General features: G+C 39.4%; 1 protein-coding gene and 1 long non-coding RNA gene across 11 annotated transcripts in view; one reads left to right on the top strand and one right to left on the bottom strand.

Annotated features, from left to right (window-relative positions):
* The window catches only part of ANKRD31 (ankyrin repeat domain 31), a 49942-nt gene extending 25758 nt beyond the window's left edge, over positions 1 to 24184 (top strand). For 5 of the 10 annotated variants that reach the window (XM_077936288.1, XM_077936287.1, XM_077936291.1 and 2 more), the window contains 18 exons: positions 20 to 162; positions 1523 to 1667; positions 2094 to 2152; positions 3346 to 4675; positions 6034 to 6270; positions 8283 to 8474; positions 9229 to 9371; positions 10707 to 10866; positions 11178 to 11290; positions 12426 to 12575; positions 12962 to 13049; positions 14126 to 14222; positions 15401 to 15836; positions 16102 to 16416; positions 17297 to 17437; positions 17970 to 18063; positions 18348 to 18536; positions 21265 to 24184. In XM_077936288.1, the coding sequence (XP_077792414.1) occupies positions 20 to 162; positions 1523 to 1667; positions 2094 to 2152; positions 3346 to 4675; positions 6034 to 6270; positions 8283 to 8474; positions 9229 to 9371; positions 10707 to 10866; positions 11178 to 11290; positions 12426 to 12575; positions 12962 to 13049; positions 14126 to 14222; positions 15401 to 15836; positions 16102 to 16416; positions 17297 to 17437; positions 17970 to 18063; positions 18348 to 18536; positions 21265 to 21416 (4184 nt within the window). In that variant the 3' untranslated portion in view covers positions 21417 to 24184. The remainder of the gene's footprint in view (positions 1 to 19; positions 163 to 1522; positions 1668 to 2093; positions 2153 to 3345; positions 4676 to 6033; positions 6271 to 8282; positions 8475 to 9228; positions 9372 to 10706; positions 10867 to 11177; positions 11291 to 12425; positions 12576 to 12961; positions 13050 to 14125; positions 14223 to 15400; positions 15837 to 16101; positions 16417 to 17296; positions 17438 to 17969; positions 18064 to 18347; positions 18537 to 21264) is intronic. The other 5 variants (XR_013394679.1, XM_077936292.1, XM_077936289.1 and 2 more) reach the window with 5 other exon arrangements.
* An 804-nt stretch (positions 24185 to 24988) lies between these two features.
* LOC144329216 (uncharacterized) lies at positions 24989 to 27125 on the bottom strand. Its single transcript, XR_013394682.1, has 2 exons — positions 27029 to 27125; positions 24989 to 26711 (listed from the first exon to the last, which is right to left on the bottom strand). It is a non-coding gene; the product is annotated as an uncharacterized LOC144329216 (long non-coding RNA).
* Between the last annotated feature and the right edge of the window lie 539 nt (positions 27126 to 27664).

The raw sequence follows: 27664 nt of genomic DNA, 5'->3' as shown, positions 1-27664 counted from the left end.
TATTTTTTTGATGCCACAGGTTGGACTCCATTGCATGACGCCAGTCTGGCTGGATTTTGGTGGACAACAAATGAGCTTTTAAAAGCAGGAGCTGATGTTAACTGTAAAGGAAGTGAAAAAATAACACCATTACATGATGCAGTTAAAGGTGGTCACTATAAGGTAATGCTTCTGTATTTGAAAATACGTTGCAATTTATCTTCTACAAAAAGCCACAAGGAAAGCCATTGTTTTTCCTTCTTAAAGGTACAGATGCTATTGTTTTGGGGTGCTGCTGCAGTGGAAGCTGCCTACCATGAAAAACCATGTGACAAGGACCAGGAGGCAGAGATTAAAATAGGGAAAACAAAGATTTAGAGGCCTGGTCCATTTGTTTTTATATATGTATTGGTTTGTCTGCAAAAAAATAATAATTAGAGGGTAGCCCATCCCCAAATAATTTCTGGGTATGGAAAGTAGTTATAATGAAGCTTTGTTATCTCCTGTTTTGAGCTCCTGTCTTGCACCATCTAGTGGAAAAAAGAAAGAAAGTACTGGGAGTCTTTAGTTCGCTTCATTATATTTAAGAAATGCCCTTTCCTATCCTATCCTATCCTGTCACAATTGGCATTCCTTCCTTCTTTGCATGTATTTTGCTAATTTTATTATAATTAGCTTTACCTTACTTAGAAGATTGGGGGGTTATTTATTTTAGACATTCAATAAGACCTGTGGAATGTAAACATAGACTAAATTGATCCTGTTTGTTTCTTCTAAAAGAGTTTACATATTCCATTAGTCTTCTGAGGTGGTATTCAACTGAGTTTCATCCAGAATAAACCCACTGAAATTACTTGACCTAACTTAGTCATATTCATTCATTTCAGTGGGTGTCCTCTGAGTAAAACTTGGAATACCACCTCTGATTTGTAGATTTCTTAAACAATCTACCATATTTTACAAAAGTTGTGTGTTTATTTATGACAGTGTTGTAACCACTCCTTTTTTGATTTTTGCTGACAGTGGCAACGATGTTTACATTTGATTTTAGGGATCTAACAAGTCAGAATGCTGCACAAGCTTAGTGGTGTCCAGAGCCATGGAATGTTGAGAATGTCAGTCTTCAGGGACACACCCCCTCCCAAGTACATAGTAGTAATAAAGTGCTCAGGCTCTAAAACCAACTCCTTTCACATTATAAGTGCAGTGCAGGAAGGTTTCATGAAGATGAAACAAAAGCCTGTGTGTTTTTTGCTGAAACTTCCTCCTCTCTTCATCAAGTTTAATAAGCACTCTTGTTCCAGGCTGTCTGAGCCCCAGACAGAACCATTTCCGTTAGGGGCTGAGGATGAGCTGCAACATTTTGTTGCAGGGTTCTACTTGCTCATATTATATCTGTTACTACATGTAAAATTGCAATGAGCAGCAGCGACTTTGACTTTTAGTTGCTGTGGAGCGACACCTGTGGCTGTTCTGTATGATGAGTGAGATACGGAAAGAGTGAAAGCGTTAGGAACAAACGTTGAAGCATCTTTACCTCTAGGTGGCAGAGTTACTACTTTGGTATGGAGCCGATCCGCTGTTCAAAAATGAGAGAGGGAAGAGTGCTTTAGAAGAAGCAACTGACATGCCTATGAGGAAACTACTTGCAAGTTTTATAGCTAAATCTAGAAGAAGGTCAGCATCAGGTAAGAAAGAGCTATATTTATATTGACACTCATTCACAAAGGAACTACAAGAAATGTTTTTACTCCAAATTTGAGATTTGTTCTGTATGCAGATAGGACTTTGTCAACATAGCTTCACCAGAGCACTGGAATATAACAAAATGACATATGTATACAGTATTTGTGTTTTGGATTAATTAAGCAGGAATTACTGCCAAGTGATACAGTCAATTTTACAATATATAGGGCATGCATTCTTGCAAACTTCAGTGGAAGCCAGATGTTTTTCTTAGCATTTTTAATGTTAAAAATCTAGTAATGTTTTCTTTGAATTTTGTTGCTCTATGGCAAGCATCAAGCTGTATCACACAGCTCCTCCAGATATGGGTAGCACTTCTAATTTTTGGTAAATAAAAATCCAAATATCTTCCTTGAATGTATTTTTAGCTGAAAGAGTTCTAGAAGACCCAGTGAGTGACCAAAGTAGAATTGAGAGCCAGCCTAAGGTAAAAGTTAAAATGAATTTTCAATACAAGTGAGTAGTGAAATATAATAGTCAAGTAACAGTCAAGGTATTTTATTGCAGAGGTTTTCTGAAGTGCTCTTCAAGGTCCTAACCATAATAATTAGTTTCTAACTAGTACTGGTAATATCATATGCATTGAACCAGAGACACTGCCAAATTGGAGGGTATTTTCTGTCACTCCACCCCACCCCCTGACCCGGCTGCTCTGCTCTTCTTGGAAGGAGAAGGGGATGCCACTTACCTTAAATGTACAAGGCAGCCAAAGGCTGTTTTAATTCTTTATTATTAGTCTTTGAAAGGAAGGATTCTAACCACTTAAATCAGCGTGAGTGTCTCTACACCCATTGCCCCCACCTACACTTCTTAGAAGAGCTTCAGTTCTGGAGGCAGCATGGCACTGAAGCCGTTCCAGAAGTGTGGCTTAAAGGAAGCAGCCAACCACAGTTTCTGGAGCTGAAACCCTTCTAGGAAGGCCTTTTTTAGAAAACTTAGGCAGATGGAATGGGCATTGAGAGATCTGCACTGCGGTGAGCTCTGCAAGCCTCTCGTTAAAAGGTTAAAAAATAAAAATACGGGGGGAACCTTTGGCTACCTTGTACAGTGGTACCTCAGGTTAAGAACTTAATTTGTTCTGGAGGTCCGTTCTTAACCTGAAACTGTTCTTAACCTGAAGCACCACTTTAGCTAATAGGGCCTCCTGCTGCTGCTGCGCCGCCGGAGCATGATTTCTGTTCTCATCCTGAAGCAAAGTTCTTAACCCAAGGTACTATTTCTGGGTTAGCGGAGTCTGTAACCTGAAGTGTCTGTAACCTGAAGCATCTGTAATCTGAGGTACCACTGTATATTTAAAGTGAGCAATAGCCCCACTTTCCTCTCCTCTCCCAAGGAATAAGCCTCCTCAGCTTGCTTGTGGGTCCCCTTAGCTGCATGGGGTCCTCTAATTGCCACAGGGCTACAAAAATGAACCCTTTTGTCTTGATCCAGCAGCACTACGGCATTTATTTAACATAGCGTGGAACTGATTTTTGATTGTTCTGTGGTAATTCACAATCTTTTCTCTTCCCTATTGTTATCAAAACCCATTCATGTGAATAAATATTGGGTGGGGACTAGGAAATATATCCTGGCCATTATTTCTGTTTCTCTTCTGTTATCACTGTTTTGCTTTTCCAGGCAAAAACATGCTCAGGTGAAAGAGTTCACCATACATCTAAAGAAAATACTAAGGTACTAAAGCCACAGAGGGTAAAGTCAGAACCAAGTAAGAGAAAAAGGACTTCACAAAGAAATTATGCTTCCAAAATGTGCAATAGTTGTTCACTAGTGAACGCTACAACATTTGAAGGTACATGTCTGGTTTCAAAGGCAAAGCAGTCAGTCAGGGGAAGACCACCATCTTTGGGAGCATCAGGGGACAAAAGAAGAATAAATGGCCAGAGGAAGGACATTCAGAATGGTCCTGCAACTGATCTTACATTGGTCTCAAAAAGAGCAGTTGGATCTTCAGAGTATCGCCAGTATAATTCGAACAGAAGTTGTGAAGCTGAAGAAGACTGTAACATGGCAATGGGGTCAGAAATTCAGCAAGAGAGTGACTCTAATAATAGTATTGATGACTGTCCATCAGAAAGAAAAGAGGCTCTTAAAAGCACTGAACTGGCAGGAGCAACAAAAGATCAAGGAACTAATTCCCGTACTGTCACATCACTGAATCCTGTTGAAGAAGAATCTGCTTTAGCTTCTGAAACCGAGGTAGTAAATGAACCTAGTTTGGATTCTACACACTTCTTATGCAGAGACATGGGTTTGCCTTTGCAGGAGGACAGCCAGTATGCAATGAAAGATAATAAAGGGTCTAATAGTCTTAAAGCTGTTACTTTAGAGGACAACCTTCATACTGCTGAAAAGACGCTTGTCTGGACAGTAAGAGAGAGCATCATTATTCTTGCTTCTGAGAAAAATAGATCACTAGACCAGTATATGCATTCTGAAAACTCTGTAGATCAGATTAATCTGGACAACCATAGTTTGGGGCATGAACTGGGTGTGAAAGAGCCTTTATCTGTAGCTGAATCTGTCTGTTTAGAAGAAAACCCATCCGAGTCAAAAATCCCAACCATCTCAATGTTGCAAGAAATTGAACTTCTCAGTGATTCAGATTGTACAGTCCTTTCTGAAGAATACAATTTAAATGCAGGCCAAAACCCAGGTGAAAACACCTCTAGAGCTGATGGAATCTGTAATGAACAATCAGTTCATGTTTGTATGGAACTATCCTCAACAATTTCACAGAGTATTAATAGAGTTGGTGTTTCTGAAAATCCCGGCACTTGCAGCTTCAGTGAGCAAAGATTTTTAACTCCTCCTGTTCATGAGGGCATTATGATAGGAAGAGCAGAAGGAAACGTTGGGAAATGTTGCTTTGAGAGAACAGGAAATGGTAGTAGGACTGAGAACAACACAGTCCTCCCTTTACAGATACTGGACAAAGACCCATTCCAAGGTAATCCATTCAGAGAAGATAGAGAGATTGCTGAAAATGCAATGATACAAAAGGAGAGGTGGAGAGAGAGAATAGACATACGTCTAACTTCCATTGTGATTATTTTTAGTGCAGCATTAACTTTTTTATTTACTGTTGATTGAGGTAGTTTTATTATATATTTATCATTTGTTGATAATCCGAACCCTTGAAATTATTAATTGAAGGGCTGTGTAAAAAGGATTTAAATTAATCTAATTATTTCATTTATTTATTTTAATAATTCTTAAATTACAGTTGTTTCTAAGCAGGAAATTAAAATATATCCCTGATTCAACAGTGAAAAAGAGTCTTTAAAGAGTCTTTAAAGAGTCTTTAAAATGCAGAAATTGCACCAACCAGCCAGCTGTTGGCTGGTGAGAAGGGATTGTGGGGCAAAAGGTACCCCAGTTACCATCCCCAAATAGCTGATAGATGTACTTATGGCTTTCAAAGAAAGTGTAAAGTTCCCCTGTGAAACCTAAAGGCAATTAATCTTGCGAGCATGGTGAGGCTAATTTGTGTCCATTTCACAGATCATCTTCATAAGATTCCTTGTAGTAAGATATGGTAGTAATTTTTTTATGATTTTCTGCAATGAGTTAAATTAGTAACCTACTTTACATTAGGGTTACCACTGCATGTGAAAACAGTTGGCTCCAAATGGCTTAATACTGAGCACCTTAGTCAAAATTATGGCATTCTAAATTAGCACAATGAAACGTTTGCCTGGTTCGCACCTCACATTAAATCATTGTTAAAATCAACGGGTTTAACATGAACAAACAGCATGCAGGTGCTTCACACCTGTGCCTCCATGCTTTCTGGAAACAAGCCATGGTCTGATTTGTCACGTCATTTGAACTCAGGCTTGTGGTTTGTTTCCCCAAAACAAAGCGTGAACAGTAAGCCAAGAACAAGGTTTAGTTTCTTCTCATAGTTTGGAGAGAAACAAGCCATGAGGTCAGGTTTGGGTAGCATGAAAAGCCCACATGCCTTGTTTCCCAGTAGGAGCAGGGGAGGAGTAAAGCATCCACAATTCCAGCAGTAGGCACCAGTATGTTGCTCAGCCACATAAACCATAGTTTATTTTAACTACAGCTTAATGTGATACATGAAACAAGCTATTGCTACACTATCTTTTGTTTCAGAGCAAGCAATAGAAATGTTAATAGATTTCTATAGAAGCATTTTGTAATAATTTTCTGTGGAATCTTAAAAAGTTTGGTGAATATTTCAAGAGCAGCAGGCAGCTCATACTAATCATGTCTGTAATAATATACTTTATGGTATTTTCATTAACATTCTTCATGGAGACGCTGCACTTTTTTATTCAACAGATAAATCACTACAAACTCAGATCCTTGGAAAATGTTACAGTGAGAAGAATGATAAAGAAAATTCAAACAATACTCCAGATGTATCTTTACAGTCAAATGAATTAGAAACTATCCAAAGTAAAAGAATGGAATCTATATCCATTGAGGATTGCCAAAACGAACATTTGTGTTCTAGCAATAGTGCAACTCCTTTACAGTTTAATTCGACTGAGGAGCAGGAAATCCCACATTCATTAGGTAAGACAGGTATGGTTAACCTGTGGCCGTCTCGATGTGGCTGAATTACAACTCCCAACATCCCATTGGCTGTACTGATTGGGGTTGATGGGAATTGTAGTTCGGCAATCTCTAAATAAGAAGAGGTTAACCACCCCTCAGGTAAGCAGTTAATAACATTGCAGAAGTGAATATTGTGGTTGAATTGAGTCAGATTTCCCATCACTTTGAGATTGTTCAGACATACCTTGGCCTCCAAAAGAATATCTGAGGCGCAGCTGGGAGAGGACTAAAAGCAGGGGCAGCATGTCCCATTTCACTGAGGCAAAATGGGAAGGTGTCGCTCCCACCACAGCCTCATTTACCTGGGTCGTGCAGTGGCACCCATGAAGTGGAGATGATGGTGGTGGGTTCCGGCAACTTCTCACAAAATCTTGCAGACTGCATGAGATCTCATGAAATCTTGGTGGAAGCCACCGCCACCACGTCCCTGCCAAGGCAGGGCAGCCATGGGGACACTTTCTCTTGGGCTTCCACCGCCTGAGGTGGCTGCCTCAGCTTGCCTCAGGGGTGGGCCAGCCCTGACTCAAAGCTCATACAGTCCTTCCTTTCTTCCTTGACTAGTTTAAGATTCTAAGTTTTATATATATATATATAAATTTTTTATTGGGTTTTCACATTTTATATAGACAAGACAGACACACACAAACAAAAACAAAACATGTATATTTTCAAAAACCTTTCTTTCTTAACCACACTCCCCGACTTCCCCTCACCTCCCCTTCGTACATCCCGATTCCAGTAATTAGCTCAGCAAGTTCTTGTCCCCATCCTTACCATATTGTTATCTTTTTTTTAAACTTAACTCTTCTTAATTAGTCAAATTTAACTTATACAGAACTCTTATAAACATTATATCCTTTTCTAAGGTCGACCTAGGTTCCCTTCCACGAATTTCCCATTTTTGTATTAAATATTGGTCATAATAACTGAACACAAAAGTCATAAAAAATTCTTAAAATTCTGTTTTCACTTCCCTCCCTTCCCCAGTTTCAATCCCTTCCCAAATGAATGTCCACAGTAACAGTTCTTAGCCTGGATTTCTCACATCCGAGAATCTTTAGTTTAAGATTCTAAGTTAATGGAATGTCCCACATATATTTGAAAGTGGAATCTCCTTGACCTTTTACATATAAGCACAGGTATGTTGGGTGGGAGTTTTCTTGATGTTTCCATTTTATCTTGAATGTCCTAAGGATCATTAGTTATAATGGATAAAATAAATCACTCTGCAATACCATTAAGTCTTCTAAAGTTACTTCTCCACATTTGTTGTATGAAGTATTTACATTTGTGCCTTGCTTGGATTCATTCTCTTTTAAGTCGTTGCTCTTCTCCATTTTCTCCCCATTTTTTTTTATCTGTAAGGGACACATGATAAGGCTACAGTGGTACCTCAGGTTAAGTACTTAATTCGTTCCGGAGGTCCGTTCTTAACCTGAAACTGTTCTTAACCTGAAACACCACTTTAGGTAATGGGGCCTCCTGCTGCCGCCACGCCGCTAGAGCACGATTTCTGTTCTCATCCTGAAGCAAAGTTCTTAACCCGAGGTACTATTTCTGGGTTAGCGGAGTCTGTAACCTGAAGCGTATGTAACCTGAGGTACCACTGTATATGAACTCATGGTTATTTTATATTTTTACACACACACACACACACACACACACACGCGCGCACACACACACACATATATGCATAGATGCTATCTGATAACAGAAGACTGAAGAAGACAGATTAATGTTATGTAAACTTTAGGAGACATAATTGTTTTAGGTTTACACAGCTGATGTTCAAAAGGTTGTTAATGTTGACACTGATGTGTGAATATTTTACACCAGTGTCTTTGAAAGCATGTTTTGGCAAGTGGTATTTCTTTAAAAAGTATTGTCCAGCATCTAGCATTTGGTGTAGCAGTGCCCCTCAAAATAAAATACCTTATGTAATTATTAATGAGTGCAAAATATGTCTTTAGACTCTTCACATTCTAGTGAAAAGGAGAAACAAGCTTCTTCTAATCAGCTGCTGTGTACCATAAAACCAAGAATAAACAAAACAAATGCCAAAGGAGAAACTTGTTTGCATTTGGCTGCTAAAAAAGGAGATTTGTCTTTAGTGAAATCTTTAATAGCATCTGGAGCATGTGTAAATCAGAAAGATAATGCAGGTGTGGTATTCTTAATTTATAGTTTAAATGTTTTCTGCTATGTTGTGACCCTAGAATCATCTCTCTCTCCCCCTCTCTCTCTCTTATCAAATTCTCTTCTTCACTGCCAACAGCAACATCCAAATAAGGATGCTTCATGGTTTTATAGGATTAATATTATGCTCCATGGAGAAATATATATATACTGATATATACATATGGACACACACACACTGTATTCGAACAGATGTCTAGTAGATGAATAGGTGTGCAAATATGTAAAGTGGCCTGGATCTAAAGCGCTATTATAGTTGGAAAAAAGAAATTTGGATGGGACTTTGAATTGCTTTCTGTGAACAACAGATCATAATCTACCTTCAAAACTCCTTTCAAATTCAAAGTCCTCTTGGGCACCTGGAACAAGCTCTACAGTCATTTGGATCCAGGCCAATGTAGTAAAATTATTACATATTATTAGATGTGGCAACATTATTAAGTGGGCTTTTCTTCAGTGGCTCCCCATTTGTGGGGTGCAAATATCTTTAGACACCAGGCTCAAGCTTCCCACTTCACCCAGGCTTTTGACTAATTAAAAAATTAAACTGTGTGTGAGGGTCATTGTTTAGTTTGTTATTATGCTACGTATTTTTGTGTTTTTATACATAAACCACCCTGTGATCCTTGAATGATGAATGGTATCTTGATAACAACAACAGCAACATTAGGTAAAGGCTCATGCATCTTACAGACTCATATCTAACTCTGGTTTTACTAGGCTGGACAGCAATTCATGAAGCTTCCAATAAGGGCTTTACTGAGATTATCGAAGAGCTGCTCAAAGCTGGTGCTGATGTGAATTCTAAAAGCCTGGATGGTGTTTTTCCAATTCATGATGCTGTTTCAGGCAACCATTTTGAGGTAATGTAGTGCTAACCAGCCTCTCTCTTGTCCACCGTCTGTTTACCAGCTTGAAAGCGTGTTTCAAATCCTAATTAAGATGGACCTGTTTGAATTAATAAAGGGTTTGCCAACATGACAACTATACGGTTCACAGGTGCCTGCAGAGGCCTTCATTAGAGCCCACTGTGCCTCCTCCACCTCATTGAAACTCGCCTTAAGAGAAGCATTCTGTTGTAGTCCATAGACAAGGTTGTGGTATGCACTTGGTTGCAATGTATGTATGTAGTGCCTAACTTCAGTTTCTCTGGTTTACAAGTACGCCCACAGGCCCCAAAATATTAGCAGCCTCTGATACAGAAAGCACCTTGTTTGAAGGGCTTTTGATGTCTATGGCCTGGGTACGGATGGGGAAGAAATTAGGTTTGCTTGGTATTTTTGCATTTTAATGAGAGCTATCTAATTTGCAAACTGATACAGAAACTGAAACATGATTATCATTTTAAATTCATCACTTCTCTGAATTTTGTGACACAGTTGCCCAACCAAACAATGTGTACATAAATGCTTATATTAGTGGAAAGTCTGTTTAAAATACATGTATTAGTGAAAACAATATATAAATTGTATATATTAGTGAACACATCATATAAATTTTTATCTTGAGGAAACTGCTTGCATAGTATTGGAATATGTATAAGCCAATACTACACTTAAATGTCTTTATCAGGAGAAATATGCACTAACATGCTGACTAGTTTTCATGAAGTTTTTTTTTGGGGGGGGGAGTATAAATTGCTGCAGAACTGAGTGTTGAGTGTGGACTATAGTATTCAAAAAATGAGAAAATGGGAGAACTGAAATTGTCAGATTTATCCATCCCTAAGCCTGTCTCTGCATTTAGCCTTTGATAGAGTAGGTAGTGACAAAACACAGAGTCCAACTTAGGTTTTGCTTCTGGATTCTTTTATTTTACCAGCATCTCTTGGAGTTACTCCCTTTGTACCAGTTTATTGACTATCACAAATCTTTTCCTCTTCTTCTAATTCCTTCATCATTTTTCAGTTAGCAACATATATGCAACAACGTATATTCTTGCTGTAAACGGTTTTTTTTACTATAATGTTATTGTTTTAATTTTTTTGTAAGCTGTTTTGAGGTTTTATTACCCTGAAGTGGTATATAAATGTTGTAAAATAAAATAAATACAATTTTAAAACGAATTGGAAAAAGGAAGCTGAATGTCTGTTTCTGATCTTAACATTTGGCCAGTCTCTGGACAATTGTAAGAGCAGAAGAACATGAAAAAAATAGTAACTAGACCATAGGAGTGAATAATTAAGAAATATGTTGCAGGCAGCACAGTGTCTACTACTTCATGGTGCAAACCCAAATGAGATGGACGCCTGTGGGAACAATGCCCTGGATGAAGCCACCTGTGACCAAATGAAAGTACTCCTTAAATCTTATGGTGCTACTGAGACCAAAGAGGCTCATCAGATGACTGATGTGCTTGGTATGTCCCTTCCTTCATATTAACTGCAACTTCCTTTATCCTTTTAAAAAGCATCCAATAGCACGATAAGCTTCCTGAAGTTACTTGTTTTCCAGCACCCTGGTCCTATTGTAATTAATTCTCCATTTTAGTGTGTCTTAAGTGGATTTGATTTTCAGAAGAAGGTATCAAATGGCAAATACACACGTGTGCATGTGCACAACCAGATCCCCCCCCCCCGTACTTAATACATGTGTACTCAAGCTGATACTATGTTGATTTGGTACATTCATAACTTATTTTGAAACTATAATCATTATTTCTTGATTTAGGCGAAAAAGAGTTGCACACTTCTAGGTCTAGAAAAATCCGTAGTAGTTGCAGTGGCTGTGAAGAGGATAACATGGTTTCACAGCTCAATTCAGCTAAACAGAGCTGTGACACAGTGAGTATAGATAGTTGAGCAGTTTTGTTTCCATGCGTTAGCATCAAATGTGGCATGTATGAAGTTGCTGAATCGTGAATTATGTTTGTGTTATGTGGAGTTTCTGTTCACCTTTTGGCCAAAAAGGCCCCAAAGGCAGCTCATAAAACTTATAAACACAAAATCCAAACAATACAATAAGATACAACTTACACAAGATTTAAATAGTAATATTTCAATAACATATTTAAAAGAAAGGAAATAAATAAAGAAATCTCCCACTCCATGAAAGCAACCCCTGCCCATGCCAAAAGAGAGCAGGAATAACCTGACTCCTTCTTTCCCCTTTGGCAGCCATTACCCAGTCAGGGAGATGCAGAACAACTCGCTCCTGACTGTTCCAAGCACAGTCTTTTCCTCTGCATCAGGACTTCCTAGGCAGCAGCTTCTTATAAGAGTTCCAGGCAAAGCTGGTTTAAAAAATGCCTTTCTGCACGCACAAGGTGTATTTCACTTACACAAAGGATATTCTGCACCTCATAATAATAATAATAATAATAATAATAATAATAATAATAATTTTTATTTATACCCCGTCCTCCCCGGCCAAGGCCGGGCTCAGAGCGGCTTACAAGCAATAATAAAAACAAGTTAAATGATTACAACTTTAAAAAAAATTAAAAAATACAACATTAAAATATTGAAACATTAAAATATTAAAATGTAGCCTCATCGCAGGACGAGAAGGAAAAGAAAAAAGAAAGAGAGGGAGGGAGGGAGGGAATCAAATTGGCTCCAAGCCAAAGGCCAGGTGGAACAACTCTGTCTTACAGGCACTGCGGAAAGAAATCAGATCCTGCAGGGCCCTGGTCTCATGAGGCAGAGCGTTCCACCAGGCTGGAGCCAGAGTTGAAAAGGCCCTGGCTCTGGTTGAAGCCAATCTAACTTCCTTAGGGCCCGGGACCACTAGGGTGTTGCTATTTATGGACATTGAGGCTCTCCATGGGGCATACCGGGAGAGGCGGTCCCGTAGGTACGAGGGTCCTAGGCCGTGAAGGGCTTTAAAGGTCAAAAGCAGCACCTTAAATCTGATCCTGTACTCCACCGGGAGCCAGTGCAGTTTGAAAAGCACTGGGTGAATATGCTCCCATGGCAGAGACCCCGTGAGGAGCCTCGCTGCAGCATTCTGTACCCACTGGAGTTTCTGGGACAGCTTCAAGGGCAGCCCCGCGTAGAGCGAATTGCAGTAGTCAAGCCTGGAGATGACCGTCGCATGGATCACTGTGGCCAGGTCGGGGCAGGAAAGGTAAGTTCATGTTACTGTGTTGCACAAGAAAAGTGGAACTTATTCCAAAACTACTCTTCCACTTGTAGTTGTGTTGTTTTTGCCAGCATAAGTATTATAGAATCTATGTATCGTTGCATGTCATGAACTCTTCCCCTGGTGCTTGCACTTCTGCTTTTTGCTGATGGCTCTTTGGATCAGACCACATGTTTTACAGACAGTAGCAGCACAAACCTTCATAACAGTAAATCACTGTACACCTTTCTCTCTTTGTAAGTTGTGTGCACCTATCCATCCGGCACAGCTGGCTCAGGTAAAATACCTGGCCGCTTTCCAAGTTTTCATGTTTTAGTTCAGTTCCAAACTGCCTGTCTTTAATAAAGCGAACAATGATTTGCATTTGACAGCACGAGTCCATCAACGAAGTATTGCAGAATATAGAAGAGAAACAAGATAGACTTTTGCTCTTTGAATTAAAAAGCCAAAGAGATGCAGGTGTGGATAAATTGTATAACTCATGAAAGATTGGCTAAATGTGTGTTTCATTCTTATGTTGGAGTAACAATTTTTTTGTAACTCCAAAGTTGCGTCTTGGATTCATGTTCATAGATGCTGGAAAGACTCCCATTGTAAAAACTGGTGAACCTACTACATTGAACAGGAGCAAACGTCTGAAGCTTGGGACTCGAACTGGAGCAATTGGGAGCTGCCTCAATATGATCCATCCCAATCCTGTGTTGCCCTGAATTGTCCCAATTCAGTTCAGGATCCAGTGTATAACTCTAATGGAGATACAGGAAGCAAAGGGCATGGTCCCTAAAGACAGCTTTCCTTAAGAAGAGGTGCCACCATTGGGTGCTGCCTCATTGGCACAGGGTGGCAGTTCCTGCTTCATTGAGGTCCATCTACCTTCCTTATTTTAATATTTAGGAGGTATTTAAAAATATTCCTGTTCACTCAGATGTTTAATGACTGAAAGCTACTGAAGGATGCTGTTCCTGCCAGCCTTGAAATGCTTAATTGTGAAGGTACAGTCGTACCTTGGAAGTCGAATGGAATCCATTCTGGAAGTCTCTTTGACTTTTAAAACATTCAGAAACCAAAGTGCGGCTTCTGATTGGCTGCAGGAAGCTCCTGCAGCCAATCAGAAGCCGTGGAAGCCCCATCGGTCGTTCGGGTTCCAAAGAACGTTCACAAAACGTCCGAGTACCAAGGCATTTGGGATCCAAGGTACGACTGTATTGGATTGTTAAAAAAAATTTTAATTGTTTGATTTTGCTAGTTTATTAGTTACTGTCCTCAGCTCCTTTGGGTGTAAGGACAGAATAGAAATAAATTAATATTCTCTGTGATATTGGCATTGATTTTGTATTGCATACAAAATTGTATAGCGTTGTAAAGCAATTTGTAGAATGAAATTTGCTTTAAAAAGCTCAAGAGTAGACAATGCAAGCTGATTTCTCTGTCACATCGTTTTAACTGCCACATTTTTATTGCCTCTGTTACAAATTATCAAAAGGAGGCATGTCAGTTTAGTTTATTAACTTATTAAATCTGTAAATGTTGAACAGATCTATATATCCAAGATCTATCTCAGATACAGAACATTTTGAATGCTGTACTTGCCAAACAGAAATCAGAAAGGGATGATCTTGCTAAGAAATACAGGTAGGCAGAAGAAAAACTGTAGGTTTTTCTTTTCTTTTCTTTTTTACAAAATAGAGCATGGAATTATTATTTTTTACTTTGAAATCAAGCAAAATTATAGTATGCTACCAACATTCTCAGACCCTTCATTAGTTTTAAACCTTGTATACTTCCCATTAAGTTAAATCAATCCTGGTACAGATCTTGTGCTGCTTTGGCATCTGTTTTTAGCTGTTGTGAGAATTATGCTTTTATTTATTTGTATTGTTTTAAATAAAAATCAATATGACTAAAATATTTCAAAATAGGATTCTGCCTTTTAAAAAACGTTTGCTACCTTCATTTAGGGTGGTTTAAAAAAGCTTTTGTTATTCATTATTTTTGTGATTCATTATTAGGGAAGCTTGAGAAATTTGTTCTTTGCAGATTTTGATACAAACTGACCTGATCTACCTCCTGGATTAATACATGAATCTGAACTCTGTTACTCTTTTTAATTTTGCACATCTCTGAATATTGTGGTGCAATTTAAAAACAAAAAGGAGAAGCATGCAAAATGTGTATACAGTGGTGCCCCGCAAGACGAATGCCCAGCAAGACGAAAAACCCGCTAGACGAAAGGGTTTTCCGTTTTTGAGTTGCTTCGCAAGACAAATTTCCCTATGGGCTTGCTTCGCAAGATGAAAACGTCTTGCGAGTCTTGCGATTTTTTTCGCTCCCCCCTCCTTTTTCTAAGCCGCTAATAGCCGTTTAGCCACTAAGCCTTTAATAGCCGCTAATAGCGCTAATCCGCTAAGCCGCTAATAGGGTTGCTTCGCAAGACGAAAAAACCGCTAGACGAAGAGACTCGCGGAACGGATTATTTTCATCTTGCGAGGCACCACTGTACTTTAGAACAGAATACATTTTGCCATATATATTTGTGAGAAAGTATGTTTTGGAATACACATTTTAATGCAGATTCTTTTTTTAAAAAAAATCTGCATTAAAAAAAAATCTACATATTAATGCAGAAAGAGATGTGATGGACTTACGAATGAACACATATGAGACTAACCTGGAATGGAACTAGATGGATCTGATCATTATGCTTAGAGGCAAGCCATATTCTTGAATGGAATGGGTGGTTCATTTTAAACAAGATGTATTTTTCATGGAAGTTCAATTGACTGTTCAATTGTTTTTAAATTTGATTTCAGAGCTTCTGCAGAATCTTTTAAACAGGGAGCCCTAAGGGAACAGATAGCAAAGCTTGTTTCCAGACAAAAGAGTCTTTTGCTCATGGCACAGAAGCAGAAAGAACTAGGCCAGAAAATACAAAATTATAAGAGTGCAAAAAAGGAGGCTTCACATTCCGCAAAATGTGCCCCAAGCACACATGGCTCTTGTGAACGCAATAACACGGAAGATGATCCATCTGGGAGAAGAGCACCCTCCTCTGATATAGCTATAGGCCTTGAAAACAGTTGGGTCGCAGACAATATTTATTTAGATCAAGAATCCAGCCAGTATCCAAACAGGTCTCTGAATATGTCAGAAGGGAATGGAAAAGAGAAAAAGCAAAAAGGAGTTGGTCCCCAAAAAACAGCGCCTGAAAACAAACCCAAGGAATATAACACCGAGGAGTTAACAAAGGTAACACATTTGAAGTATGTTAGATCATACTATAAACCATACTATAGATCAGCCAACATTGCCTTCAGAACATGTAGTTTGCCTTATTCAACAGACACACATAGAATATACTGATCATACATCAGTGGCGCTACAGAGAAGCAAATTCCCAAGAATGTGTACACTAAATAGTTCATCTGCTAAAAGTACTGTTGTCAATAATAATATTCTTATTATTCAGCAAACCCCTGAAAGTCAACATGTTTTCTCTAATGTGTCTTCACAGCAATACTCAAATGTAAATGAGGATTTGCAGATGCAACCAGAATTAGAATCTACACACAGCTATCTCGCTACTCATCAGAAAAACATCCCAAAAAATAGACACTCGCTTAATGCTAATTTAGAGCCTGCAGGGATATTTTCTCATTCGCTATCACAAAGCAGAATCAGCCCAAGTTCTTCTCAATGTTCTAACAGTCAGAATTCTGAAAAACAATTAAACTTCAAAGCAAGCAGATGGAAGAAAAATCAGCTATTGGATCTGCTCAAACTGGGAAAGATTAAGTCCGGAGATGATGTTCTAGAATTCACAGTACAGGTAGATTGTTCAGTTGCAAAGCAATGTAAATATCAATGCTAAATGTATTAAAAAACCGCAGAGTAATCTTAGCAAAAGTTAATTGATCATTAGAAGCAACAAATAATCCTGTGACATGTTAAAGCTAACAAATTTATTATGGCATAAGCTTTCATATAGGAAGTGTTACCTGACATTGCAGGTATACAAATATGGTTGGGGGGTGAATTGTGAGGTCAGGAGGAAATTATGCCTAAATAACGTTGTAATGATTTTGCCTGCTCCATTACTGCATTGTTCAGGCAACATATATGTTATAATACGATCAGGACCTGGTTCAAATTCTAGCATTAAAAAGAAATATTCAGAGTTTATTTTCTGGCTTCTCTTCCCCTCCACCCTGATTCAGCTGGGTGCTAAGAGTGCTCTTTTGCCCTGTATTATCAAAAATAAGCAGGAACACAAGTAAAGGCTGGCCTATGCCATTTGATTGTGCTGTGTCCTAGCTTAGTGTCAGAAGAGGGTGTGGGGACACAGATGCAACTACGTCCCAACATGCATTGCTCGCAAAGAAATGCAGTGCTGTAGTGCCTGTATTTTCTCTATCCTCTGGCCTTCCCTTGCAGCACTATGATGGCAGCAGATGTACAGCAAACTGCAGTTTTTCCAGTCAGCTGCTTAGCTGGGGACAATTTCTGCTTATTACAGGAAGCAAGTGGACAAGGGGGAAATTGTGAGGCTGGTATGATAGAATTAGCAGGCAGCTACTACTGACAAAATAGTTGGAGCACATCATGGTGATCTTCAGCCCAGACAATTACATAGTCTAAGAGGTGCTAGTGGTTCAAAGTGTAGGGGATTATAATTCTTAATTGTTTTGTGTTCCTTGTTTTTGATTTAGGATTCCAAACATAAAGGCAGCCTTTTGGGAAATGGTAAAGTCAAAGCTGGCAACAACACAGTTTACCAAAATCTAGTTCAATGGATTAAAGCACTACTAGGAAGTGACATTTCTGTAAGCTGGAAATACGTATACAACAAGGTAGGCTCATTGTTTTTTTTTAATAGGTGACATAAAATTTAATGTTAGTGTGAAGTTTGTTGCATGAAAGTGAGCAGTGTAGTGGTAGTTTGTCTGAGCACAGGCAGGCAGGCAATGTCAGGAGCGAGTCAGCAATAAATCACATGGTGTAAATGAAGTTAACTCTTTATTAGAAGAAGCAGGATCTGCTCAGGTGGGCCAGGCCTAATGAGCACAGCAACTGGTTGTTTATTATTATCATCATTATCATATTCTGTACAATTCATTCATCATTATTTTTAAGGAAAACTGTCATCAACCAAAAAGTGTATTTTTAAAAAATAAGCAAGAAAAAGAAGGGGGGAAAGCCGCAAAGCATTATAGTCCTGTGTAGTCTTCTGCATTTGACTTTGGCTTTTTGTTTTTCCATACTCGACTTGCAGGAAATGTATAAAGTAGATATATTACTTTGACACGGGCTCAATATTTCTTGATGCATTTTAAAAAATGAAGTAAATAACATCTTCAGTGACGTATATTTGCCTTTATACAGGTCACATACTGTGGAACTCTGTTATCAAAAATTATTGCTGAAGTTCATGTTTCTAAGGAACCAGAGTTAACAGTGCAACAAAATAAGCTATTTGGTATGTGCTGACTAAAATGTGAATTCCATTTAGATGAAAATGCCCCCCAAAAGGACAGGGTTTATAAATCCTCAGACTTCTACTGCACACTTTTTCTATCTTTTTCTATCTAAATTATGGACATAATAGCATTTTTTAGTAGAGCCATGCATGTGCCTCAGAAATGCTAACAAGACAAGTTTTCTCGCTGGTGGCATAGGAACGATTGAATGTATTGGACGCTCTGGTTCAAGACTTCCCTTGACTGGCATGTTACACAGATAATTTTGATCTTTTTCAACCAGGGAGAAACTCTACAAGATACAAACACAGCCGAGGTGCTGAGTTCTGCTGTTTTAGTCATAAGGCTGCTTCCTCTCAGAATGCAGAGAATATAAGGCAGGAAACTGCACCCTTTCCTCAGGAAGAAATGGAAATCTCTCTGTCCCCTGAAACAGAAGCTGAGGAAATAATGACAGCAGTCAGTGAAACAAGTAAGTGAAATAAGACCACATGCAATCCTGTTTTGTCACAAGTTTGTCGCAAGTAGAATTTTGGTGGTAGGACTATTGCAAACTCTTGGTCTTGGCACAAAAAAGATTAGTTTGCTGTTGAATTGTACCCTTTTTCTTTCTGCAAAGCGTGCATTTTCTGTTTACTGCTTCAGAGCCTGTGCTATTAGACAATGGTTGTCTTTAAATATTCTATGGTTTTTCCTAATTCAGTGTAGTCTAACTGTGAAAGACACTTTACAAAGCCCTGCCTTCTTCATTTATCTGATTTGCTGTATAATATAACAAATATATGTAGGATGTTGTATATCTTATGAATCCACATACATATTGGATTGGGAATGAACAGCAAAGCCAAAATAGAACATTTAATTATCTAAACATATGGTTGCAACCTGCATCCTCTTAGAGATACTGAACATATACTACACATCTGCAGTGAATCTTCCAAAATAAAGCTTATTGCTCTTTAAATAACCCATACTAAGGATATGCATTTATTGATGGAGTGTTAAATGCTTTTGATACTGAAAGACTTAATCAGGATTTAGTTCTTAAAATGGGGAGAGCATCTGGATAGTGACATACAATATCTGTTTTAACTGAGAATCTTCTTCAGGGCATTATTGTATTTTAAAACATCTGTCTGAGCAGAGTTTTAGGCCTCCTCATGAGCAGCTCCCCTAAGGGTAACCTACCACGTTGCTTTTTGTAGCTAGAGGTGCTCACACACATGTAAACTGAAGTGTGCAAACATAATATGAGAAGGGCAACTGTATGTTTCAGTTTTCCCAGAGAAGATGCTGTTTTGTAAGAAGTGTGGAAACAGATCCAGACAATCCTATTTCTTTACTTAGAAGAGAGAGGTCTTCGAAAACTTGTAACCATTGTGGTGGATGAATGTGTGTTTATTGTTTATTTTTTTAAGTGTTGCATGCCACCCAAATCCCTGAGTGGTGGGAGATTCCAGGGGTTTCAGGCACTTATTTGTATTTCTGTTTGGAAATGAGGCACAATGGAGACAGCAGAGTCTTCATGATATATGGTTTATTTACACATACTGTATATACAACCTGAGCATGCGATGGAGGGGTTCACAGCATCAACACCCCAAAAGAGTCTAATTTCTCCCATAGCTGCAGCCTTGGATTCAAACATAACTCAAACATTGCTCTCAAGCGTTGCCCTGATTTTCTCTCCAGCTTGCTGCTTTACTTCTAAATTACATCACTGCAAACTCTCAGCTCTCACCTTTGTCTTTTTCTAACTACTAGGCAATCACCTCAACAGGAAACTAAACGGACTTATATTTTAACATTTGCTGGATCCAGGGATTAGAAGGGTCTCTGCACAGTGCACACAGCCTACTTCCCCCCACCCTAAACACATAAGGAAAACCTCTTTAAAATTTGCTATATGACTCGACTTCAGTTGTGTTGGTACTTCAGTGTAGATTTGTATTCCTGTTCACTAGGTGACTGCTTATATTATTTGTTATTTATTTATTTGTTTTTTAAAATGTATATACCACTGTTCATCAAAAGACCACAGGGAGATTTCCAACATAGAACATACAATAATAAAACATAACATAATATCCATACAAGAATAATAGTTGCTGCTTTTTTCTGGGGGTACTCAAGGGTACACAGTACTCCCCCCCTCCAGAAGAAAGGCACTGGTTAAAAGTGCAGCACTCACTGTAACAACTTCATGGTGAGTACCAGCACCCTTTTTTCTAGAGGAAAAGCACTGATAACAATATAGAGTAATAAATAATACATAATAGTACGCAGTTCTTTTTTGGTTAAAAAAATGAGGTGCCAGTACTTAAACTGATAAAAGTGTCATGGGTGCCCACACAAAATGGCTGCCAAAATGGCTGCAAAAAAAGAGGTGCCAGAACTCCATGCCACTGAGTACTGCCACAGAAAGCAGAGGTGAAACTAGGTTTTGTTTCACCTAGATCAAAGACCCAGTTTGGCACACCCACCCACACACATGTGCACACATGCAGGCTGGGAGCCTCCAATTACTTCACATTTTCAGGACTGAATCCTGGATTGCAGATATGTTCTGCTATGTTCTGATGTGCCACGACTCAAATGAAACAAATCGTTTTTTTGGTATCTTGGTTTGAATATTTTCTCCTTTTAATTTAGAGGAAAAGGTGTTTTGGAGAATGAATAGTTAAATTAATTTTGGGGGGCAGGAAAACAAAATGCAAATGTAAAAAAAAGTTTTCCTTACAGTTTAAAATATTTTGTGCATTTGGTTTTTTGTCGATGGATGTGCAGGTGTAAACAATACATGAATTCAACGATTATGTCATGGTATGGCTTTATTGCTAAATAAAGAGGTATGGAGTCAATCTGATCTGTAAATCATACTTGGATTCTCTTACGTGGAAGCTCTTTCACTGTCCTTAAATGTGCAGAAAATAATTGATTTTTTTAAGAGAGGAGGAGGAAAATCTCACTCTGCACATGTGCCATGACACACTTTCCTAAATAAGTGCTGTACAAGTCCTATTGTCATGAAAACGGCAAAGTAAAAAATTGCAGGTCCCTCCCCCCCCCCCCCCGTCAAAATGTTGCGAGCTAGCACTGGTTGTCTTAAATATCTCACCACTTAAGAAATTGGGGGTTTAAAGCATTCCTTATACTTCATGCTAGATATTTTAATTTAGTGCATTTCATCTTTCTAACAGAGGTTCCCTACCACCTTGATTCCTCAACACCATCCAGGAGATTTCTACAGTTCAACAGCAGAGTTCTAATAAAGGATGAAGAATTTATGCCAGGCCATATAATGGATCAGTACTGGAACTTCTATGTCCATTGTGAGGGTTTTGGATTTTAAACGAAAAAATAGATAAACGTTTTCCTTCTCTATCTAGTAAAATTTAATGAGCTTGGGGAAGAGGATTGCATTGTGTTTTTTGAATTTTATTATTGCACCAAATCTTTGTTAGCATCACTTTTAAAATACAAAGGGAACCTTGTTGTGTCCCAACAGATGTAAACTGTTTGAGAGCTTTTAGTAGGAGACCAGGTGGGGGGGAAAGGTTATGGGTATAGATAAGGTTGCGAACGGCTGTGTGGTTACAGTTGCTATGCACTTTGACCTTGATATGCCTCATTATGGAAAGGAAAAGTCTGATGTGGATGAGATGGCTGAAATAAAAAAAATGGTCAGGATGGCACCTGTTGTTATTACTGAAGCACAGACTGACAGAAAATTAGAAGCATTTCAGGTGAAACAGATGTTGAGTTGTGGCCTGAGCTCCAGCCTCTGGGTCACCAATGAAAGTTTAGTCTGGTTATCTTTAGACAAGGTTGAATCAAATTGTCAGCGTCTGCCAATTTTGATATGTCAGCCCTAATTAAAGAACAGGGAACAAATGATTATCTCTAAAGATTCCTACACTGTTGTTGTTTTTCAATGGAAGACTCTTTCAGACTCAGAATCTAATTCTAAGAAAGCAAACCTTACAATACTGAACTGAAAATTGTGCTCATCTCTGTTTATACACACCCACACAGCCAATAAAGGATAATTGGTTTCAATTACTTTTGTGGCTAATGTTTGTTGTTAGTGAAAGTTTTTGTAATGCAACCTGAAATCTCATTTTACCTCAAGCTTCCATTTGTAGCAGGATGAAGCTGTCTTATTTACATTTCCTATCATGGGGCCATATTTAGCTCTTTTATAAGGGGACAAATCTTAAACAGCTTTCAATGGAGCTCCACAAGTAAGTTACAACATTTTGAACCTCCATTTGAATCCCATCTGTGTGAACACACCATACAGTGAAGATTTATAGAGCTTTCTTTTTCTTTTAATTTAAAGGAAGTAATTCCTTTGGGGATTTTTCACATTGAGCTGGTCCCAGTGTAAAGCTATTCATGGTATTGTGCGGTCTCTCTCCCCTTCCATCTCTTACAGAAAGTTGCTAGGATTAGCTGTGATTAGTGTTGGTGACACGTAACATAGCCATGGTTAAGGCCTGTTGGAGAATTAGTATGAGAGCAGGGGAGGCTTTAGAGAAGAAAGTGTTTCACAACCTCCTCCCAATATCCTAGTCACCCTAAAGTGATTGCAGTCTTTGCACTGGCCCAGTGAGATATAAAAAAACCCACGCTTATTGGATTACATAAAATATCAGTATTTTATGAAATGCAGTATTTTGAAATACACAGAGGTGAAGGCTTAATTATCAGTGTCATTCAGAAATATCCACGGGCATTCAAATACAAGGCGAAAATACTTTTTAATCATTTTGATTATAATCTCTTTGAGCTTTTAAACCCGGGAGCTACTTTATACTGTGCAGTATCTTCTGGGGGAGGGATGGTGTTTGTCTTACATGTGAATTATTTCCTACTTCTTTGCTAGGGTATCTGTAGCGGATACAGCTGCCATAGCCAGAGTTGAAAATGTTTTGGGGCTCTTTCATGTCAGATTAAACAACATTTTAAAGATGCAAGATGAGATTCCTTGTTAACTCATTTTGCTGAATTGCTATCAGCCACATATGGAAGAGTTTCTCTACTGATTATCTGATTGGCATATAAGCTGGTGTACGGAAGTGACTGTTGACTGGCTTAGGCAAAAAAGATATTGGAGATAATAGAGAACAAAGTCTGTGGTAAGGAAATTTAACAAAGTCAACACTTTGTTAGAAAGAGCGTCTAAGGTTTCAGATGTCCAAAACTGTCATGTAACAAAAAAGTAAACTAGTTTGATGAGTAAGGTACTTAAAACAATGCTATTTTAGTTGAATCTTATTTTTTTGGCCATTCAGCTCCTGTTGCGCTTTAATTACACTGTACTCTTTTGTTATAACGAACATATTGCATTACTGGTTGAAAGAGAGCAGTGATTCATATTTATCTTTTGTTGCAGGAGAATATTGTACTGCCTATGAAATGTACAAAAGATTTATCCGAATATTAGATTTGCTTCACTGTTCACTCAATTTGTTGTTTATGTTGTTTTCTTTGATGTAAGGCACCTAATAAATTAGGAACATGCCAACTGCAAGGCCTTGTTGCTGCATTTTGGATTAGCTTTGTTCCTACAGGAGAACATAAAATCAAGATTTGACATGATGAGTATGAAGTAAAAGCTTTGGCTCTAAGCTGGCTTTTCGGTACTAAAAAAGACAGACACCATTTGTTAAATATTGTTTCTTCTGTATTTGATTTACTAAAGTTTAAAATGTAATTACATTACCTTCTCTTTTCTTTTTGAAAGGAAAAGGGGAAACTTTATTGTATAAATTTAGTAGATCGGTACAAGATTTTATGGTATGAGTGGCTGCTGTTCTGGTGGGGGATAAAATTCAGATTCAGAATATAGGAGACATGTGACTGTGTCTTAGTATGTAGAGTAGCAGTATCTTAGCACCATGGTCTAGGATTTGTTGTTAAAACTGACAGTGTTGATTAGTGAGACTGTTTTTCAACAGTGTCACTGTAACCACAAAATCCACTAAGTTCTAGATTTCCTTTATTGGGGGGGGAAATCTAATTGACTTAATGTCTTTGTGATTTCTATTTTTATTGTGTAAGCTGCTTTGAGACACCCTAGTGCAAAAATGCAATAAATAATAAATACTGAAAAAGCATTTTTGTAATCAGTTTATTATCGCTGGTCATTCAGAACACATTGTTCTCTCTTTCTTGATCACCTAGTACTCTGTTACCTGTAACCGATACACTGGAAACAAAACTAGGCCAGTATCTAATACTTCCTTAAAACCAAAGTGCCTGTTTGGGCATACTATTCTACTGTAATACATTGACTATTAAAAATTATTCATGAAATATCTGAACATATAAAGTGCCCATTGGGTGGGCAAGCTTTTTCTGTTGAGGGCCACATTTTTCAGGGGAAATCTGTTGGGGGCCACAGTAGGAAGGGCCAAAACCAAAAGTGAACAGGGCCACCTCTTCTCTCTTTTTCTGCCATCTACTTTTTCTCTCTGACATCCCCCTTTCTCCATGTCCAGTCAGGCTCTCCAGGCCAGGGACAGATCACCTTTGCAAAGATTTGAACTGATTGCTTACAGATGACTTTTTAAATTATGCCAAGATCTAAATAATGCTTGTCGCTGGTCTATCCAGTCCTGTACTTGTCTATCCTTTAACTAGCTCTCTAAGGGTAGTGCTCACATTACTGTCTTGGAGCACAGTGAGATTGTTTTTTCTTTCTTTTCTGGTGCATTTCACATCTCTCTGCCTCCAGCTGTTCATACCAGCATGGTTTCATTGGTGACAATTTCATTTCTGTTTGTGTACACACCAGGGGGTGTTTATGGGCAGGGATGTCTTTACCTCATGCAAAGGTGTTCGTTCACACCTTGGCTGGAGGCAAATTAGAAGCTGCTTAAGAACTGCAGCCATGGTGAAGCTAGTTTGAGAAACAACTCATCAAACAGTATTATTTTATTGAAAAATACAGGATATATACGGTAAGCATTTTTTACAATGTCATGTGAACACATTCAAAACCCAGCACTGGAAATGCAAAAGTGCACAGTGTGAACACAGCTTAGATCTCAGAGAAGAGATGAAGAGAAGAGGTGAGCCAGCCATACTACTTAAATCCCTTGTTTGCTAGAGACACCAGGGCCTGATTTTCTCCTGGACATGATATTGGTGGAAGTGGGGAGTCTGACTTCAATTATACAAATGCAGCCTGAATTTAAGACCTGATCTTACGTAACAGTATTTCTGCATCAAAAAAAAATCTCATGTTGAAGCCTGTGAGAAGCTCTCTTTTATGAGCTTCAGTGTGCTGATGCTCAGTCTCTGTGCATGCAATGCACTGCACCTTCAAGCTTCTACCCATTTACTGAAGGGGGGGAAATACAGAAAGGGCGAGATTCAATGACATTACACTGCATGTGCATCCTGCCTCCTAGCAAAGTGGCATTTATAGGATTATCTAATTTTAGCCTCACAGCAACCGTGAAGACATATACACATTTAACTGTGGGAGTAAGCGCCATTGAGTGCAGTGGGAACAGGAAGCTGCCTTATACTGAGTCAGACATATTAAACTAGCTCAATATTGCCCACACTGACTGGCGGCAGCTCACCCCAGCCAGATGGGCAGGGAATAAATAATAAATTATTATGATTATTATTCTCCCAGCCTTACCTGGAGATGCCAGGGATTGGACCTGGGGCCTTTGGCATACAAAGCAGATGCTTTGCCACTGAGCTATGGAGTTTCAAAGTGATGCTGATGCTGCCAACTTCTGAGTTGACAGACAACATCCTGCCATCACAGGGGTCAGCAAACTTTCAGCAGGGGTCTGGTCCACTGTCCCTCAGACCTTGTGGGGGGGGGCCCCAAATTATATTTTGAAAAAAAATAATGAATGGATTCCTATGCCCCACAAACAACCCAGAGATGCATTTTAAATAAAAGCACACATTCTACTCATGTAAAAACACCAGGCAGGCCCCACAAATAACCCAGAGATGCATTTTAAATAAAAGGACACATTCTACTCATGTAAAAGCACACTGATTCCCAGACCGTCTGTGGGCCGGATTTAGAAGGCGATTGGGCCGGATCTGGCCCCCGGGCCTTAGTTTGCCTACCCATGACATATGCTGTTACATCCACTACATCTTGGGTAAGGGAAAAAGCGCTTCTGCTCATGAGAGGCTTAAATGCCCAACAGAGATGATGGGTAACCATTCAAGGATTTATCTTATTTTTCACGTGTTTCACTGCTCTCCCAGCTGCATAAAAAGACCATTAAATTGTTTTTTTAATGAATATTATAATGTGGACATATCCCTATCAGACATAGTAAACCACATTTTATCACTCCCCTTCAGCAATTAAAAACCTCAGCACAAGCCCAATCAAAACAAATTATCGGTTGCTGCCAGTCTAGACAATATGCGTGATTGAGGCTGCATGCCATCAAAAGCTTTCCGAAATAATAAAAAAGGAACATTGTACTTGCTACCAAGCGCTTACAAAGTATCAGCTCTGGGGGCGGAAGGTCTCCCAGGAAGGAAAGACGGAGCGATAACACGCCTCCTTCTCATTTGTATGGGTATGTGGACAAATCCCAAGTTCCACTTTTCGTGACGAACAACATTTGCCTATGAAGTACTGTACGACGTCCTGTGGGAGGAACAGATTAAAAAGTCCAGCTTTGCATACACACACACAGAGGGCAATGGAATACTGGAAACTTTCCAAATTTGCAACTAGTGGAATTGGAAACAAGCAAGCTGATTAAAACACTCAAATAATTACTGCGCGCTCCCCCCCGCCCCCGGCCACAGAGCAAAAGTTGGAGGAGCGAAAGGGGATTAACTGACTGAGGCGACACAGCCAGCCCTCGGGATCTGCCAGCGCCTGGGTTGGATTTCCTCGCCCTCCTTGCTACTCCGCAGCCGCCGCGCGCGGCCCCTTGGAGTCTCCCAAAGTCGCCTCACCGAAACCTCGGCAGCCTTCGCGCTCTGCTTTCCCAATGGGTCCGGAGCAGTCCCGAAAGAGCGCCGGATGGCAGCGCCGGATGGATGTTCCGCGCCCACCAGAAACAACAAGGCTGGTTGGGATGGGAACGAGCTCGATATGGAGATTCGTTCCCAACCTCGGTCTCTGCCTATCTAGGTCGCCTAAGAGAAAACACTTCCTGGAGGTGAAGCAGAAGCTTTGGGGATGCCACCCAGGCTGTGGGTTGGACTGGATGACCCTCGGGGTCCCTTCCAGGCCAGCTCTAAACTTCTGTGATTATAACACTGCAGGAGGAAGGGGAAGACTGGCTTTAATATATATATAAAAAGAGAACTGTGCTCATCCTTGCGACACCTTTCCTTTATTTCGACATTTGCACATTTCGAGTTGGACTGGAACAGCCCGGCGCCTCCGGGCCAGCCAGCGAAGGCCCACAGGGCTCCTCCCGCCTTTCCCGTCCCGTATTTCCCCCATTACAGAAACAGGGGAGGGCAAAGGTTCGCGACAAAGTTCTCCAGCGCGCCCGTGTGCGCTCGCGGGACGCCATAAGGGCTCCGTCCCAGCTCGGTAAGGAGCCTCCGGGTGGGGAGAAGGAACGGTGAGCTGGGTGTTGT

Source organism: Podarcis muralis, chromosome 11 (genome assembly GCF_964188315.1).
Source record: "Podarcis muralis chromosome 11, rPodMur119.hap1.1, whole genome shotgun sequence".
Lineage (NCBI taxonomy): Eukaryota > Metazoa > Chordata > Lepidosauria > Squamata > Lacertidae > Podarcis > Podarcis muralis.
This window is presented reverse-complemented; position numbering and strand designations above follow the sequence as displayed.